This window comes from Linepithema humile, chromosome 6 (assembly GCF_040581485.1).
Source record: "Linepithema humile isolate Giens D197 chromosome 6, Lhum_UNIL_v1.0, whole genome shotgun sequence".
Lineage (NCBI taxonomy): Eukaryota > Metazoa > Arthropoda > Insecta > Hymenoptera > Formicidae > Linepithema > Linepithema humile.
The window spans coordinates 26,097,355-26,113,343 of record NC_090133.1 but is presented as its reverse complement, the minus strand read 5'-3'; the positions used below and the strand labels follow the sequence as shown (position 1 = coordinate 26,113,343).

The following is a 15,989-nucleotide window of genomic DNA, read 5'->3' as shown; positions in this document are numbered from 1 at the left end:
AAATTTTTTTCAGTCTTATCTTATCATTATCTTATCATATATCAATTATTAATTTATTATTGATGAATTACAAACTCAATAATGATCGATTAAAACTATTCCTAGAAGTATAAGTTTATTCACGGCATTGCAGTCGCGTATTAATTCAAGGATTCGAGAACACAAATTTTACAAGAAAAATAACATATTTTTGATTGATAAAAGAGAAAGCGATTAATCTTTACTGGCTACCGTCTTCTCTTCGGACGCGATTCAGCTCGGCGGTGCGTTCTTTTTGATCGAACCATTAGTGGCTCCAATTCACACCTGACTCTTGGCGATAAAAACCACCTCTAAAGATATCCTTATGCCGCTTCTACGTAGGCACGAGTCCCGTTCCTACGACTTCGGAGGAAGTAAACTGTTATCGTAGCAGGTAGTCATCTCTTATAGACGCGCTCCATCGAGCGAATTCGTTTTAAACGCGTCTCCCGGAGCGCCCACCTCTCGTTCTCCCTTTTCCTTCTTACTAGTCATTATTTTTTTTTCTCTCATGATAAACCGTTGTAGCATCCTTCGCTGACCGCACGACGCGGTAGTGAGCAGGAGGACGATTAATTATCTCGGCGCCAAACGGCAACGATGAAGGTAACGATGGTCGATTAAGATTCAGGATTGAGAGAAAGAGAGAGAGAGAGAGAGAGAGAGAGGTCTCTCTGCGAATCCTTGAAGGAAATTAGCAAGAAATATACCTGGTCTGCCGGTTATCTCGATTTTTTCCTTGCATCACGCGATTAAGTACTAAGATTACTCGATGGCTAATAATAGTAAACGAACGCTTCCTTCGATCAGTTTTCCTTCGGTTTGTATTTCGGTTTTTTTTATATGCCACACCAGGCGGATGCGGGAACTATTCGGACAGCATCGTGGACCCCTCGCTAAGTAGACACAATTACGATTGATTATCCAATGTAACCTTCTACCGACTAATCTTGACCGTGTGTCACTTAAGAAAGGGTATGATGTATCGAATAAAAAGATGTACAAGCCTCTCGGTTAAACGATGAGAATTTAAATAATTGTCGGTACTTCCTGTAGCAACCGTCAGTATAAAGTCATACATCATTTAATATTTTATCAACGCGGCATCATTGCTTGTTAAAATTATGATACGCGTACAATAATTGTTTTTCTACATAAATTTACCAATTTTTCAGCAAAGCATAGTTTTATTTAGAAATGCGTTTTATATTACAAACAAGGATCTATTTTTTATTTTTACGAAAAATCTCGGGATTGCATTGTGATGTGTACGGGGCTGAAGTTTACATCGGAGGAGCGTTTAAAGAGGAAGAAAGAGGAAGATACAAAGAGAAGCTGACCTAAGGGACTGAACGGCCTGAATGCAGACGCCACAGCGTGTTAGTTGCCAGACGAGGATTTCTCTCTTTTGTGGCTCCGTCCTTCGGGCTGTCTCAGGTTGCCCCTTCGTTCCTTCCGACGAATGAAATATATTTTACAGCGAGGGACCCTTGTATAACTGGCGCCAAATAGATGAGAATTTTCGGGTCCAACCTGTCTGTTGCGCGCTTCTTTTATTCGATCATTGTCGTGCAACATACTGAAACGTAAGATATTCCTCTGAAGATTGACAAAGATTTTTCTACAAAGACGAGTTTTATTTAATGGTCCTTCGACATTTTTTCTGTAAATTTCAACTTACTGCGTACTAAAAATGAAAAATATTTTGCAGAAACCGCGCGCGTAAATATCAAGACAGTAATTACATTTTTTCTAAATATTTCTTGCTCGCGTTTGCAAAGTAATTTTGTTTGATATAGAAATTATTTGAGATCTAACTAAAAATTATAAAATATATATTTTCGTAATTTATTTACTGAAATCAGAAACCGAATTTTCGAAAAATTGTTTTTACTTTTAAGACTGTCAAATAATCTGTTTCTTAGTTAGTCTTCGTCAGGATTCTAAGACGGCTGATATTTTTAATCGTAGTCCGATGTTAAGAAGAATTGACAACAATCCGTAGAACGTCTCATCCTGGATTTTGTAGTGCGTTGAAATAACAAGAATTGCCGGAGATTCGATCGTGGCAATTGTGTTTCCGCCGTGTCACGTTCGTGCGCACAAACCGTAGCGTTCTTTTTAACAGGCGTTCGCGTTGCCTGCCAACATAATATATTTCCAACCGAGACGAATGGATCGTGATTTCATGCCGGAGGCAGGAGGAGCAGAATCTCTTGCCTTTGTTACCCATTGTCGCGAAACCTTAAGCCGATCGGACAGTCACGGTGTATGAAAGGCGAGAGCTCCGTCGCCCTCGCCACGGTATAAAACGAATGCGGCTCTTCGTAGAAGGGGGTATCTGATTCTAATCCCGAAATCCGGTTCGAAGCTCCGGATTGTCGGCGGTACTCCTCCTTTTTCGTTAACACGACGCTTAAAAATCTCGACGCCCGACGTAACCGTGCCGAGACGTTCATGAATAAAAGGTGGTCGCGGCATTTCGCTTTTAAATCCGCTTACCCGGTTGTTTATAAAGCTGAAAAAAACACAATTTAATTTATGGGGAGATTCGGTAAGCTTGTAAGATTTTTCCACGACTTCCAGAGAAATAGCACAGGACATTAACACTCCGCGCAATCGCGTTAGATCGTTTTATTGAATCGTTTACAGTCGAGAAATCCTCGCGACAATTCAGCATCACGCACTGTCGTTTATTCGCATCGCCCTCCTAAGTTCGTTAGAAGCACAGAGGCGGCTAACGAGGCAGGCTACGCGGTAATTATCTCCGACAATTAACAATCATTCGTTAGTCAACTATTGTCGTTAATGCGCCTTGCAGAACGTACGATGCATATTTATCAGCCGCGCCTGCCGGATCATCCGGTAATTTCTAATAATTAAACATTGATTAAAGCCCACAGTCACCCATTGTCCAGAGGCAGCGAATCATTCTTTTAGCGAATTCATCATGATTTTCCCGCGGAACAAACGACATGATCATGGCTGAGTTGCTTAATGTTTTTTTTATCTATGATTATTTCGTACGGTGCAGCCATCGAATCGAATCGATTTCCGGCTGATCGCTTGTGCAACGATAGGTGAGGCCTCTTGTTCAAGTAGGCTAATTGCAAGAAATTGCGCGTAAGATGTTGCCATTGCCAGGCTAACATCGTCTTTGCGGGCGCTTTCACGCCTCGCGCGACACGCGCGCGCGCGAACAAGCGACTTTTATTGCGTCTTTTGCCAGCATCTGCAAATCATTATAAGTACACGCTAGACTAGAATAATTTCTGCGTCGTACACAGAAGATTGGCGATGAAGCGGGCGCTGAAGTTAAACTAAAGAGCTGTCGTTTACCTTCGAGAAAATAGTCAGGCGCGTATTAGCGGTCGCGCTATATACTTTGTACGCTTGATAGCGATGTTAAGTGATTTACCGTCAATCGTCGCGGCTGCTTGTTATCCCGTCCACGAGTTCTCACGCGACAACGCTAACCGCATAAGCGATATTAAGTGTTTACACTGGTGTAAACAGTACGTTAATGAGAAAAAATTTAATATCTAACGTCGACAAATTCTAGCAAATAGTTTCTCACCGAGAAAAATTCAATATTAAATACGTCAAAGATGCAGTCGAAAAATCTGAGATTTGGAAACATTTTATATTAATTTAGCACATAAATCATGGTAAAATGTACGAAAAATCAACGATGATCTCTGCGAGAAAAACCCGTGTATCATGCGTGTTGTTGTTCGCCACGTCATGAACGGGATCAGCGCGTATGGACGTGCTTTCCATAAAAGTGCCGAAGATCATCTCTAAAAATATAATGACTGACGTTCCCTGCCCTCCTTCCTCCTCCCCCCCCCCCTGAAATCCGTGACGGACGGGCGCGTCGAGGGTCGGTCGCGCTTCAATCTGGATCGCGCGACTTCACGCTCGAGCGATACACACGCAACAGGTTATGCGCGGGTAACATTATATTGGCGCCGTCGTTCGCGCGTTCAACTTAATCTTGATGCGAAAACCGACGTTCCGTGCTCCTCGCCACGACGACGATCCTCCGATCGCCGCCGTTCCGGCAGCTGCCGCGGCGCGAAAGAATTACCACGGGCTTTGTCCTACCGCGAACAGTGCGTCTTTGTTGGATCTTAATATTCACCAAGCGCTAAGAATTTTTTTTACTTCTACTCGAGCTGCGTAAGCTGCAAACGATTATCTACCGCAAGATATTTGGGGGGAAACCATTTATAACTTTGCTATAAAAGATGCAAATAAGCCGAAGTTATAGTGTTTGGCAAAAAATCAACGCGTTCTAAAGCAAGCCTTTTTTATGCAGTGAAATTCTGCGTATACTATATTGATGAGAAAATTAAAAAATATCACAATACAAGAACCATTTATTTAAGAAAATACATGTCTTAAATGTTATAAATTAATATTTTGCAAAGTTACTTATCACAGATCTAGAATTATTTGATCGTAATGCGTCGATTTTTTAGTCGAACAGTGTATATTACTCTAAAGCACATAAATAATTTTATCAACAAATAGTACTAATAGAAGTCAAATTTTACAGTGCTTACGATATTAACAAAGGATTTCATTAAAAATGCAGTAAGAATTTCGGTGTCAGATAGTCTGAAAAGCAGTAGCGAGTCGCCCCTCTGAAGTGTGAAATATTACTAATTCGAGTACAACAATCTTCGGGGCCGGGCATGCCGCGCCGCCGGCAATTAACCGGTAATCTGATATCGATGGCAGCATACTCACACGTCGCGCGTAGCCGAGCCGAGCTGCGCTACACTGAAAGCATGCCCACGTCGCCATCACTACTTAAAAACACAGCGTGCTGTCGTATCCCCGTAGAGCTTAATTATGGACGGTTTCTTTCGACCCATCATCAAAATTCATGTATGTGGAGATATATTATAACCGGATTTTTCTCTTGTATTTTTTCTATATTTCGGATAGAATAATGCGTAGACAAAAAGAGAAGAAAGCAAGTTACATGCTGAAAGTGTGATTAAATGAACATATCTTATCTTTCAGTTGTTTTCTTCGAAGTTTTGAAACTTTGACACTATTTGATTTGTCGCATTTGGGATCATTTTTCGTCGCCCTTTGTTACGAAACAAATATCTTATCAATATATATTACGGAATTAAAACAATATTTTTTTCTGTTAGCATTCACGATTCTATTGTAGAAATGTCAGTGTGCACAAAAAGCTTTCGCAAAAGCGAGCTTTCGTAGGAAATTCGATCAAACTAATACACATTAGAGACCTATCGAAAAGTGTTGCGAATACCATTAAAAAAAGTTACCATAATCTCGCATATTCCACTATCCATTTACAATCAGATACATTAATAATATCCAATGCGTCTGCATACGTAAAAATATTTTGCACGTTATTTCACCGGTGACCTTTTCTATTATTCGCAAATTCGAGACGATTGATTCACAAAATTAATTATATAAACAAATATAAACAAAAAATACATTTTTTGAATTTTATGGAATAGTAGATAATTGAATCTCTAAGCGCACTGCGTGCACTATTAATGCATCCGGCTGTAAAAATCTCCGGGAAAAAGATTCCAGATTCTAACCGGGTTCTAGATTCCGCGCGTTGACGCGTCGCGCATAGACATTCGCGCCTTTCCGAGGAAGCCGCGTTGCGCCGACGACCCTCTCAGGCTTTGGCGGAGAGGAGCATCGCGCGAGAGCGAGATCGAGTATCGCGATGGAGTTGCGGCCGCGATCCCGAAGCGGAGGAAAAGAGAGAAATAGAGAAGAAGAGATCTTCGAGCCTCTGCTGCCGTCGGCCATCGGTCGTCGGCGGCACGATGGCGCCCTACGGGCGCCTGCACTTCTCTCTAACAACAACGAAGTCAGGTCCGTACTCGGGATTTCCCGCGTAAACTTTTTAAATGATACGAGGTTTACAGTGCTTCTAACGAACATTTGAAAGGTACACTTTCGTGAAGAGATAATCTTTGGATCTTTGGAACTTTGAGACTTCTTTAAAATAGATCGATTTTTTTTTGTAATAGTTATTCTTCTTCGAAAATATGAGATCGTTAATTGAAAATGTTAATCTCGTGCTAACTACTGTGGTACCAGTGATTCTTTAAAAAAGGAAGATAATGCATCTTTTTATTTTTATCTTTAATTCATTGCTATAGATCGAAGCCTCGGGAAAGTTTCCAGTTTTGAACTCTGAACTAGAGGAAACTTCCTTCCGGGAACTTTCCCGGGACTTCGAACTATATTCATTGTAGTTCTTAATGTACATGTTTTCAGCGCGACACAATAATCATTGCTTATAGATATGGAGTTTAATCTTCAGAATTTAATCCTTTTATCCTAAAAACACAACTTAATTTTTACCTGTCAACACACATTCGTCAACACAAAGTTTATTTTTATAATGATGAAATCAAGAGATTTGACCTGAATTTATCGTAAAAATTCATCGAGACGTATTATTTGACGGTTAAAGTTTGCTATAATACTGGAGCCTGTCTGTCAATACGTCATTGTTAGCACGTCAGTTTTTTTATCTTTTTACAAGATCGGGGTGAGCACACGTCAGTGAGGTACGGCGATTTCTTGGTACAGAACTGTTTTGAGACCCATAGCGTCATTTCGCTTCTTCTTCTATGTTCTCTCTCGCCGAGTCGACGATTCACGAGACATCGTCCCACCCGCCCTAGCTTGCCCCTCCAGCACCCGACGGAAACAACCGACTCGTGAACGGCTTGCGCTTTGCGGCGCGACGCGGAGCGCCCTACGTCATTAAAGTATGTGCTCCCGAGTGTAGAAAATGGCTGTGTTCTCCGCTACTACGGATCGACACGGATGTAAATATGGCCTATGGCTCGGTCTGACTGTGCTCGCCATGAGATGCATCGGCGGTAAGTACAGCCGCTCATGCGTGACCTTTGCGACACGCGTAGTGCTTGCCGACGGTGCTTGCCGACGGCAAAGTGTGGAAGAACGAAGCGTCCCGTCGCTACCGGGTCGCGCGCCACGACAATCGATCGGATATACGGACCTCCGCGCGGCGGGAGAGAACGATCACGTTTCTCCGGTCTTTAGCTTCAACAGTCCGCCTTCTGCGGCACAGATGTGTAATTCGACGATGCGACCCGTCATTCGTCTGTCCGCTCCTCTCCACCGTTCGCACACTCGTCTCTTCCCGGTAATACGAACCGTCGGTCGACAAACACGACGAGCAGCCGACGGATCTCTTGCGCCTTACCATGAAAGATCGTTGCCCTACGGCGCGCCCTCGATTGTATCGCCCGCTTTTTGCCACGATTTCCAGGAAGAGCCACCCTACGGCGCGGAATCGTCCGACGGCCGACGGATTCCATAGCGTGTGGCGCTTCTTCTAGTCGCCCGATTGTCGCGTTTGCCGTATTGTCGCGTATCGTGTTTTTCTTGATCTCTCTCGTCTGATATTGCTACGGATATACATTCTGCATCCTCCTTGTTTTTCCTCTCGCTAAAGACTTTTCTGTCGTTCCGCAATGCTCTTGCGATGTTTTTACGAAAGAATTTCCGCCGTTTGGGATGGCACGCGGCCGTTCTTTTTTACGTCGAGACGAGAACGGCAGAGACGAAGGGAGAGAGATGAGGTAGAGACTGAAATACCAGCAGTGCCGAGAATTCGCTCTGCTTCTCGCCGCCATCGCGACCTTTTCCATTTTTCTTTCTTTCCCTCCTTTTCCATTCTCGAAGCTTTTCTCTCACTCTCTCCCTCTCTCTCTCTCTCTCTCTCCCTCTTTTCCTCGTGTCACGGGATTCGAGCGTTTACGCGCGATTACTGGACCAACTGATCGCTGCGTACGATTTCGATATCAACGAGATGACGTCGCGGATGTGACACCAGACTTTAACCCTTTGAAATGCAGCAGTTTCAACATACGGCACTTTTAAACACTTGCTTTATTTCAATCTACGAATTTACTGTACTTGACCGACGTTCGTTGTCAAGTATTGTATGATGACAATAATAACAATGTTGAATCATCCACTTTAGAAAGTGTTTTGTAGCCAAAAATGTTGAAAACGATTTTGCTCCGCATGTGTATTACTTTTTTATGTTTTAGAAAGAACTTGTTATAGAACGATACAATAATAAAGAGCTTTTATATAGAATTACCTTAAAGTTTTTTATATTTTAAAATCAGAGTTTTGAAAAACCGTGTCTTTCAAAATGACTGACCTTAACTGACAGCTTAACATCCGTTTCGCATCTCGAGTGACGTCAGACTCGATCTTCATATTTGGTAATCAAAACGCGCAATTAAATCAACTACTTTTAGCGCTAGATCTCGAGTAAAGATATGGGATTCTATTTGTCCATGTCGTGAGAAGTAGAGATTGTTTATGTTGCGTCGGCGGCGTGCATACGACTCGAAATACATCAAAGGGTTAAGCGTCGACGTCGTTTTAGCGACATTCGTCTCTCCTCTCGCGAATAACACGCTAAACGTAATTTCGTACTCGAGCTCTTGATCTATCTCTCCCTTTCTTTTCTCTGCGTACGCGTTCTTTCCTTTTCTTTTTTTTCCGCTGCATACACACGACGTTGCTTTCCGCGAAGCGCGCAAGGACACCGCGTAAGATGAATAAGTGCACATCGTGTAAGATGAATAAGTCGAATAAAAGCGGTCTTTTACTCAATGTAACATGTAGGCGATGAGTATATCCGCGTTGCGATATAAAAATACGCTATTTCGTAATGTGCTTTGTAGAAATACGACGAACCTTTTTTTTGTGCAATACCGGAAGCGATCGTTATCAAATCGAGATATATAATCTCAGAATTTAGGAAAATATCAATCGGAATAAAACGCTCGCTCGATCTGAATAATAAGATAAGCGCGATGAAAACAATGATTAATAGTTCTAATAATTTATGGCTAGAATAAAAAACCGACGGGTTAGAAATTCGTCTAAAGTTCGCTAAATAATCTTTATTTTTATTTGTGATAATAAAAACATTTTTTATTTACAATAAAAAGCAGATAATGATTTGATTCAACTTAAATTAATATAAATTGATTACGGTAATCATCTCATATTGAGAAATTGGATATTCCTCAAAATTGTGTATCATTTTAAGCCTTTATTTACTGCCTGTCGAATGCTGCAAACTGCAATTTGCGCCGGAGATGATCTCTTTTATCAGCGGGGGCTTTCCCGCTGTGGGGTAGGATTACGCATGCACGGCTCTGATTGTTCTTCCACGAAAATTACGATGACGGTGTATCACGTTTACACGTATGCAAGCTTGCGGGTTTGCTGCACCGCTTTTCTCGACAATGTTATTTGCAACACGACGCGCGGATATTAAGTTTCCTATGCACAAACACGTGCAACTCAACAGGGCCGTTTCTGTCGCGACAGCGTTCCGAAATATTGCTTTTTTTTATCGGTTACACAAGATACTGTATCATCGGTAATATCGTCGAATTAAGCAAACATCAAAATGAATTAATATTACAATAAAATAAACTTGACGTAAATTATAATAAAAATATACATTTTTTTTTAAATTAAAGCAATTCTAGCGATTCTTAGAAAGATATTCTAGCGATAATTATTTTGATGTTTAAACGTCAAACGGATCCACAAAATCACCTATCGGCTAATAAATATAATATTGATAATGCGATAAAAAAGGGATAAGATAACATAGAAATATCTCTCGACATACCTCAACATAAATCAACGTTTCCTTGTACATAAACCAAAATCAATTTTCACAAGTTTACCTCCATCTGATATTTACACAACTGTATTATTTCTAACTTTATTTGCACAATTTCCAAATCAATTTTATATATATTTTAATGGGCAAGTTATAATCACCTTACAAACTCTGTCTTAAAAAAATCTACGTTCTGTGATCATGTTTTCAGGAAGATATTACAGATTGTCACTCATTACGTTCAGTATCATATTAGTGTTGCGATCGATATGAAAAGAATGAAAATAAAGAAAACTTGTAGTCTCGTAAATTAGCAGCGTCAGCATTTCTAGAAGTCGCCAGCAAAGTTCGCTATTCGGCGACTCATAGACAGAGACGCATCACGGCTGGGCTATCGCTGATACTGCTCTTTGCCACGCTGATAAAGTCCGCGACTAGCTGGCACGTCGCCTCGCGCGCGATTCATTGAAACCTTCGGCGTGATTACGGGCGCCGATTGCGTCGCGAGAGCGGCACGAAAGCAGATATGCGCGTTACGCCTCTCGTATATGCTTACAGATGTATTCGCGCGCGTGTATGACAGTTTTCTAAACAGTCTATTGCAGCTTTTCACGCCGGAGACGAACGAATTGATAAGCGCTGTAAGTCAAATCAGAGCTGCGACTGCTAAAAATACTTCATGTTTTTTTCCGATTATTTTATTTTGGAAAAAGTTTAAAAATACTAGCAAGCAGTTGTGAATAATTGTTAGTAAATAATGGTCTCTAATAAAATTCTTTAGTCTTGAATAAAAATAATTTTAAGTAGATAATATAATGATATATATAGATAAAAGTTTAAAAGAATTTTATGTTATCTCTCTTTTGTGTTAAGAATTCTGTATAGGTTAGGTTAGGTTAGGTGCTTGGGCTTTTTTTAGATTATCTAACTCATAAACGTGGATAATGATAGTATTCTTGTTATTTTAATTGACGGGAACATTTACTAACATGGAAACAATATTCTTTCCAAGCTACTATTCTACGTATGAGATATTCAAGAATAAGTGAGATAGTCGCGTGATAGTCGTAGTACTTGAGAGTTCGTTGCTTTCACGCTTACCTTGTTTACGTTCATTCCGCTTGAGAGACATGGTCACGATTTTACTCTTGCGACTCGGTCGAATGAGATCACGAAAGTCGATTCGGTTGAGCATAACTTCTCAGAAGGACTTAAACATAAAGAGAGCAGGCGCGTTTAATAAATTGTCACTTTCAGTTTCGAAATTTTCAACCAATATAAAATCAATTTTTTTATACAAGAAACTTAATTACTAAATAATTGTAATTAATTATAAATATAATTAATGTAAGCGTGGCACAAATGTTGACACTTATATGTTTCGACTTTTATAACGTCAATTCCATTTAGCATATTTCTAAATTGTTCAGAATTGATGTCAAAATTAAGAACCGCATTCCTGTGTAAGAGAGGGAAGGGAGTGGTAGAACGGATGCAGAACGCACGAAGGATCAATCCGTCATCCAGATATTCGCGCGGGATATAAATAGAGCGGTCACCGTAAAATAGACGCCAGAGTAATTCCGCGGCGAGATAAGCGCAGCCTCCGTGCGTGTTCCCGTGTATTTTAGCTTTCTTCCTCTTTCTCCTTTTGTGTCCCGCTGCGAGCGAGACGGTCGTCGCGTCGCTCGCATACTCGTTAGAAACGTGACACCGTGTGTTTACATCGAATTTGCCGTTATCGTCCGCAGAGGCGGCGGTGGATGCCTGCTAACAAATCTCTGTTTCGCAATCTATCAATAAGTCAAAAACAAATCAAACGTTCAATTTTGGGTCAATGCGTTTTGAGACTTGATAAATAAGAAACTCTCTTCAAGTACATAAATTTAATTGTGATAATAAAATTTTGAACATGAGTTATTACATTTATAACTTTGATTTCGATTTCTTTCTCTGTCCTCTTCTCTGAAGTACATTATTTTTCCTTAACGACAGAAAAGTTTATATTAATTGCTTATCTTGTCTTTATATTTACGTTCTTATTTTGAATTTTATGTGAAATCTGAACGTACAAACATAAATTATATAGTTATATGCAGTATTTCTATAATTATCTAGATAAATCTGACAATCTCAATCGAGTTTTTTCCATTCCATATTTTTAGCCACTATCTTATTTATTTCTTTTTATTCAGAGATCCGTTAGAATGTTAACATTTTTTTCGAGTGGCAAAATATGATACTCGCATGAAGGTAATCGTACTTTTATATACACGCAAGATTTATTACCGGCGCAAGTTATCGGTCTCTCGATGGCTTATATCAACACGAAACGTGCTTACGAAGGATCTCCGATTTCCGATGCGAGACGCACCTATATCTCTCCTTTCTCCACACGATGGTATACATTTCTTCGTGGGACGCGCGACCGACGGTCGTTCGCCTACGCGACACATCTCGCGACTTGTCAAACAACCTCTCGAATCCGCTCAGCTCCGCACCTAATCTCTCTCCTATCAGCCTTCTCCTTATATCAATTATTGAATTATTTACCGCACCTCGCGCAATACGATTGCTCACTTAATTCTAAGAAAACGCGTCGTTCTTCTACTTTGTCGCTCTCGGTTTGCGTATTTTTTATCTCAGAGAGATCACGTAATTATAGAGTAATATTTGAATGAGTAAATACGATTTATATTTCTTTTTCTGTACGTATTATCTTGAGTTATTCAGAGATCGACAATCTCCAGTAATATTATATTAATTTTTCAATTACAGCGCTGGGTACGATTTGCTACTGTGATGGATTTTGCCCCGACGACAAACAAAATGGGACATGCGTCTTACGGCCAAAAGGCTACTGCTTTAGTGCAGTGGAGGAAGTATGGGATACTGAGAGTCTAGATTTCGTAGCCGAATATTCATTCGGCTGCTTGGCACCCGACGAGAGCGGCTTAATGCAATGCAAGGGAAATCTAGTTCCCCATTTGCGAGAGAAAAATATAATATGTTGCAACGACAGAGATCTGTGTAACCAGGATGTATATCCCGAGTTAACCCGTAAGCCTCGTCCTACCAGGTTACCCGATCCTATAATCATCGCGTCGGGAGTGCCGCTCATTATCTTGGTGGTGTCCCTATCGGCAATGTTGGTGCTCATTTCGATAGCAATAGGAATTGCGTATCACAGATGCCGGAAGAAAGAGCGGGATCCATGTCTAGTACCGCAGGGTACCCTCAAGGAGTTCATTGATCAAAGCAGCGGCTCTGGCTCGGGGCTGCCGCTCCTGGTACAACAGACTATCGCGAAACAATTAGCCATGTCGCAGTGCGTGGGAAAAGGACGTTACGGCGAGGTATGGCTCGCCAGATGGCGAGGCGGCGAACGAGTGGCTGTGAAAGTCTTCTTCACGCTGGAGGAAGCGTCCTGGTTCAGAGAAACGGAAATCTACCAAACCGTGCTGTTGAGACACGAGAACATCCTGGGCTTCATCGCCGCCGATATCAAGGGAACTGGATCTTGGACTCAAATGTTGCTAATAACGGATTATCACGAGAGAGGATCGTTGCATGATTACTTGCAAACGACCGTGCTAGATCACCAGAGCCTTTTGTCGATCTGCTCGTCGATCGCGGCCGGCATCACGCATCTACATACGGAAATATTCGGTACACAGGGCAAACCTGCAATAGCTCACAGAGATATTAAGAGCAGAAACATTTTAGTCAAAAGGAATGGAGAATGTGCCATAGCTGACTTCGGACTGGCTGTTCGCTACATCAGGTATGCAAACATTTGATATTTACATTTTTCGAAGATGTTTATCGCCAATAAAATACTACGCGATACTAATCTCCTTCCAAGTCGTCAATGTTGTATTTGCTTTTCTGTAGCGATAGCGGAGAAATTGATATTGCTCCGAATACTCGAGTGGGTACGCGGCGTTACATGGCGCCAGAAGTGCTAGACGAGACTCTGAATACAACTTCTTTCGACGCATTCAAAATGGCAGATATGTATTCTATCGGTCTTGTGTTCTGGGAGGCGTGCAGAAGATGCGTCACAGGCGGTAAAAACTCTATGGTGGAGCCTTACGCCTTGCCTTACCACGATGTCGTACCAAGCGATCCAGATTTTGAGGATATGCGCTTGGTAGTTTGCGTGAAACGACTACGTCCAATTATCCCGACGAGATGGGATAACGATTCGGTAAGGAAAACATACTTTTTCGTAATTCTTCAATTTAATTATCCCTGTCGCTTTTACGGATCGAATAACGTATCGTTCTCGTTTTCTTACAGGTTTTATATGCGTTAAGCAAAATTATGTCGGAATGTTGGCACGCAAACCCACCGGTTCGCTTAACTGCTCTTCGCGTTAAAAAGACACTGACGAAATTACACACTGATAACGGCATCAAAATTGTGTAAAGAGTTACGAAAAACTGACTTTTCTTCTAGTTAAACAAAGAACTTCCTATCTCTGTAAATAATATTCTTAATGTACATACAACTGTTGACAGACTGCAGCCTGAAGACTGATGATTAAACTTTGTAAATATATGAGAGAAAGAAAGTATAAATGAGGGAGCGCATGAAGAAACGAATGGAATTGCGGAATTGAACATTATTCTGTATATATTGTATAAGCATTCAATATTTTCGACCGTTGTCTTTTACCGAGGAGAAATCTTCACACTAAAGATGTTTTCAAGCATCACACAGGTAAAAGCAAGCGAAAAATGTATATAAATCTTTTTTGTATTTATAGGAATATGTCATAATTGAAGAAACAATTGTGATATGTTTCGCCATGTTAAAATTTGTTGAATATCTTAACAACGAAGGCTATTACTTAGAAAGTATCACATTATATAGAGAAAAAAATTGAGCCGTTTTTGCGCCTTACAATGTCTCACAAAACAAACTCAGTGTGTGAAAGTATTGAACATTCACAAAAATTATATATATATATATATATATATATATATACATACATATATATATACATATATATATATACATTTATAACTATATATGAATGCGCATACGTGTATATGTGTAAAATACATATTGTATATGTAAATATCGCATCGCAGTATCACTTTGAGTCTAAAAAGTATGTTTAACTTAGAACGTCTGAATCTGGCATTTTGTTACAAAATCTTAATGCAGTCCTACTTTGAAGCCTATGTCACACACGCTGATTTTTCTTTTAAGTACTTTAAATATATTTATTATTACCTATTACCTTCGGTACATACATGTTAAATTTAATATTAAATCTTATAACAAATCAAAGATTTAACATGTGAATTTATGATGAATAATTTGATAATACATGATAATAATTTATAAATATCGTGCAAATCTGTGGAATCGTTAAAAATTAAAAGGATTTAAGAACATTTTTTAATTACATTGTCTTGATGCAATCAGACGATTCTTTATATCATGTGCAAGCCTGTATCATTGTCTGTACATATGTAATTTATGTTTCTAATTTGTACAAATGCAACATATTAATCCCATTAAAGAAACTTCGGGTATCAAAACTAATCACCGATCATCCTAAGACGAATTATCGTTAGGCTGCCTCGATTTTTATGTTTTTGGATAATGAAGATTAAATAAATGAAAATTGGAGAGATAAAAAGATGACAATTGTATAATGCAATAACAATGTGTAGTAATTTGTGAATTACTTTAGAAAGTAACTGTGATTTTGCATGCCTCTTTGAGCTTATATTGCATTTATAAATCAGGACTACGAATAAATTAAAAAATTGTTAATTGTTAATTGGAAAATCATGAAATTGAGGTTTTATGAATGGTTGGATATAAAATTATATCATTTATGACTTGTGTATAAAAGAGGGCAGAAATGAATTGTTAAATATTTTATGTTTTAGGCGGATCAACTGTAATAAAATAAAAAATTGTAGATAGTTAGTTGAAGACAATGAAATTTATATTTTAAACGAGTATAAGATATTTTCTCTTTCCAGATGTATTCCTTCCTATTTGTTGAAAAGTATAGCATCTATTTTTTTTTCTACAAATTCTTTGTTTCATTTTTTTGTATTAATTTCATAATTATTCTAATCATTTGCCATATTCAATTAGATATGCAAAAAGTACTATTTTTGTGAAAAATTGCAACTATTTTGGAGTAAATTTAATTTATGTGAAGGAACTGACAAATAATAAAAATATCATCTTATATGCTATATAAAAAATCATATTAATTGTTCAA

General features: G+C 39.5%; 1 protein-coding gene across 1 annotated transcript; it reads left to right on the top strand.

The window, feature by feature from the left end:
• The first annotated feature begins 6,766 nt into the window (after window positions 1-6,766).
• On the top strand, window positions 6,767-15,717 carry tkv (thickveins). The gene is made up of 4 exons (XM_012375460.2): window positions 6,767-6,926; window positions 12,512-13,517; window positions 13,628-13,943; window positions 14,036-15,717. The coding sequence occupies exons 1-4, from the start codon at window positions 6,836-6,838 to the stop codon at window positions 14,162-14,164; spliced, it is 1,542 nt and encodes a 513-aa protein (XP_012230883.1). The 5' UTR covers window positions 6,767-6,835; the 3' UTR covers window positions 14,165-15,717.
• The last annotated feature ends 272 nt before the right edge of the window (window positions 15,718-15,989 follow it).

Coding starts and splice junctions, on each gene's coding strand:
- tkv (XM_012375460.2), top strand. CDS start 6,836: ATGGCTGTGTTCTCCGCTACTACGGATCGACACGGATGTAAATATGGC. Junction 6,927..12,511: donor CGCCATGAGATGCATCGGCG/GTAAGTACAGCC, acceptor TTTCAATTACAG/CGCTGGGTACGATTTGCTAC. Junction 13,944..14,035: donor CGAGATGGGATAACGATTCG/GTAAGGAAAACA, acceptor GTTTTCTTACAG/GTTTTATATGCGTTAAGCAA.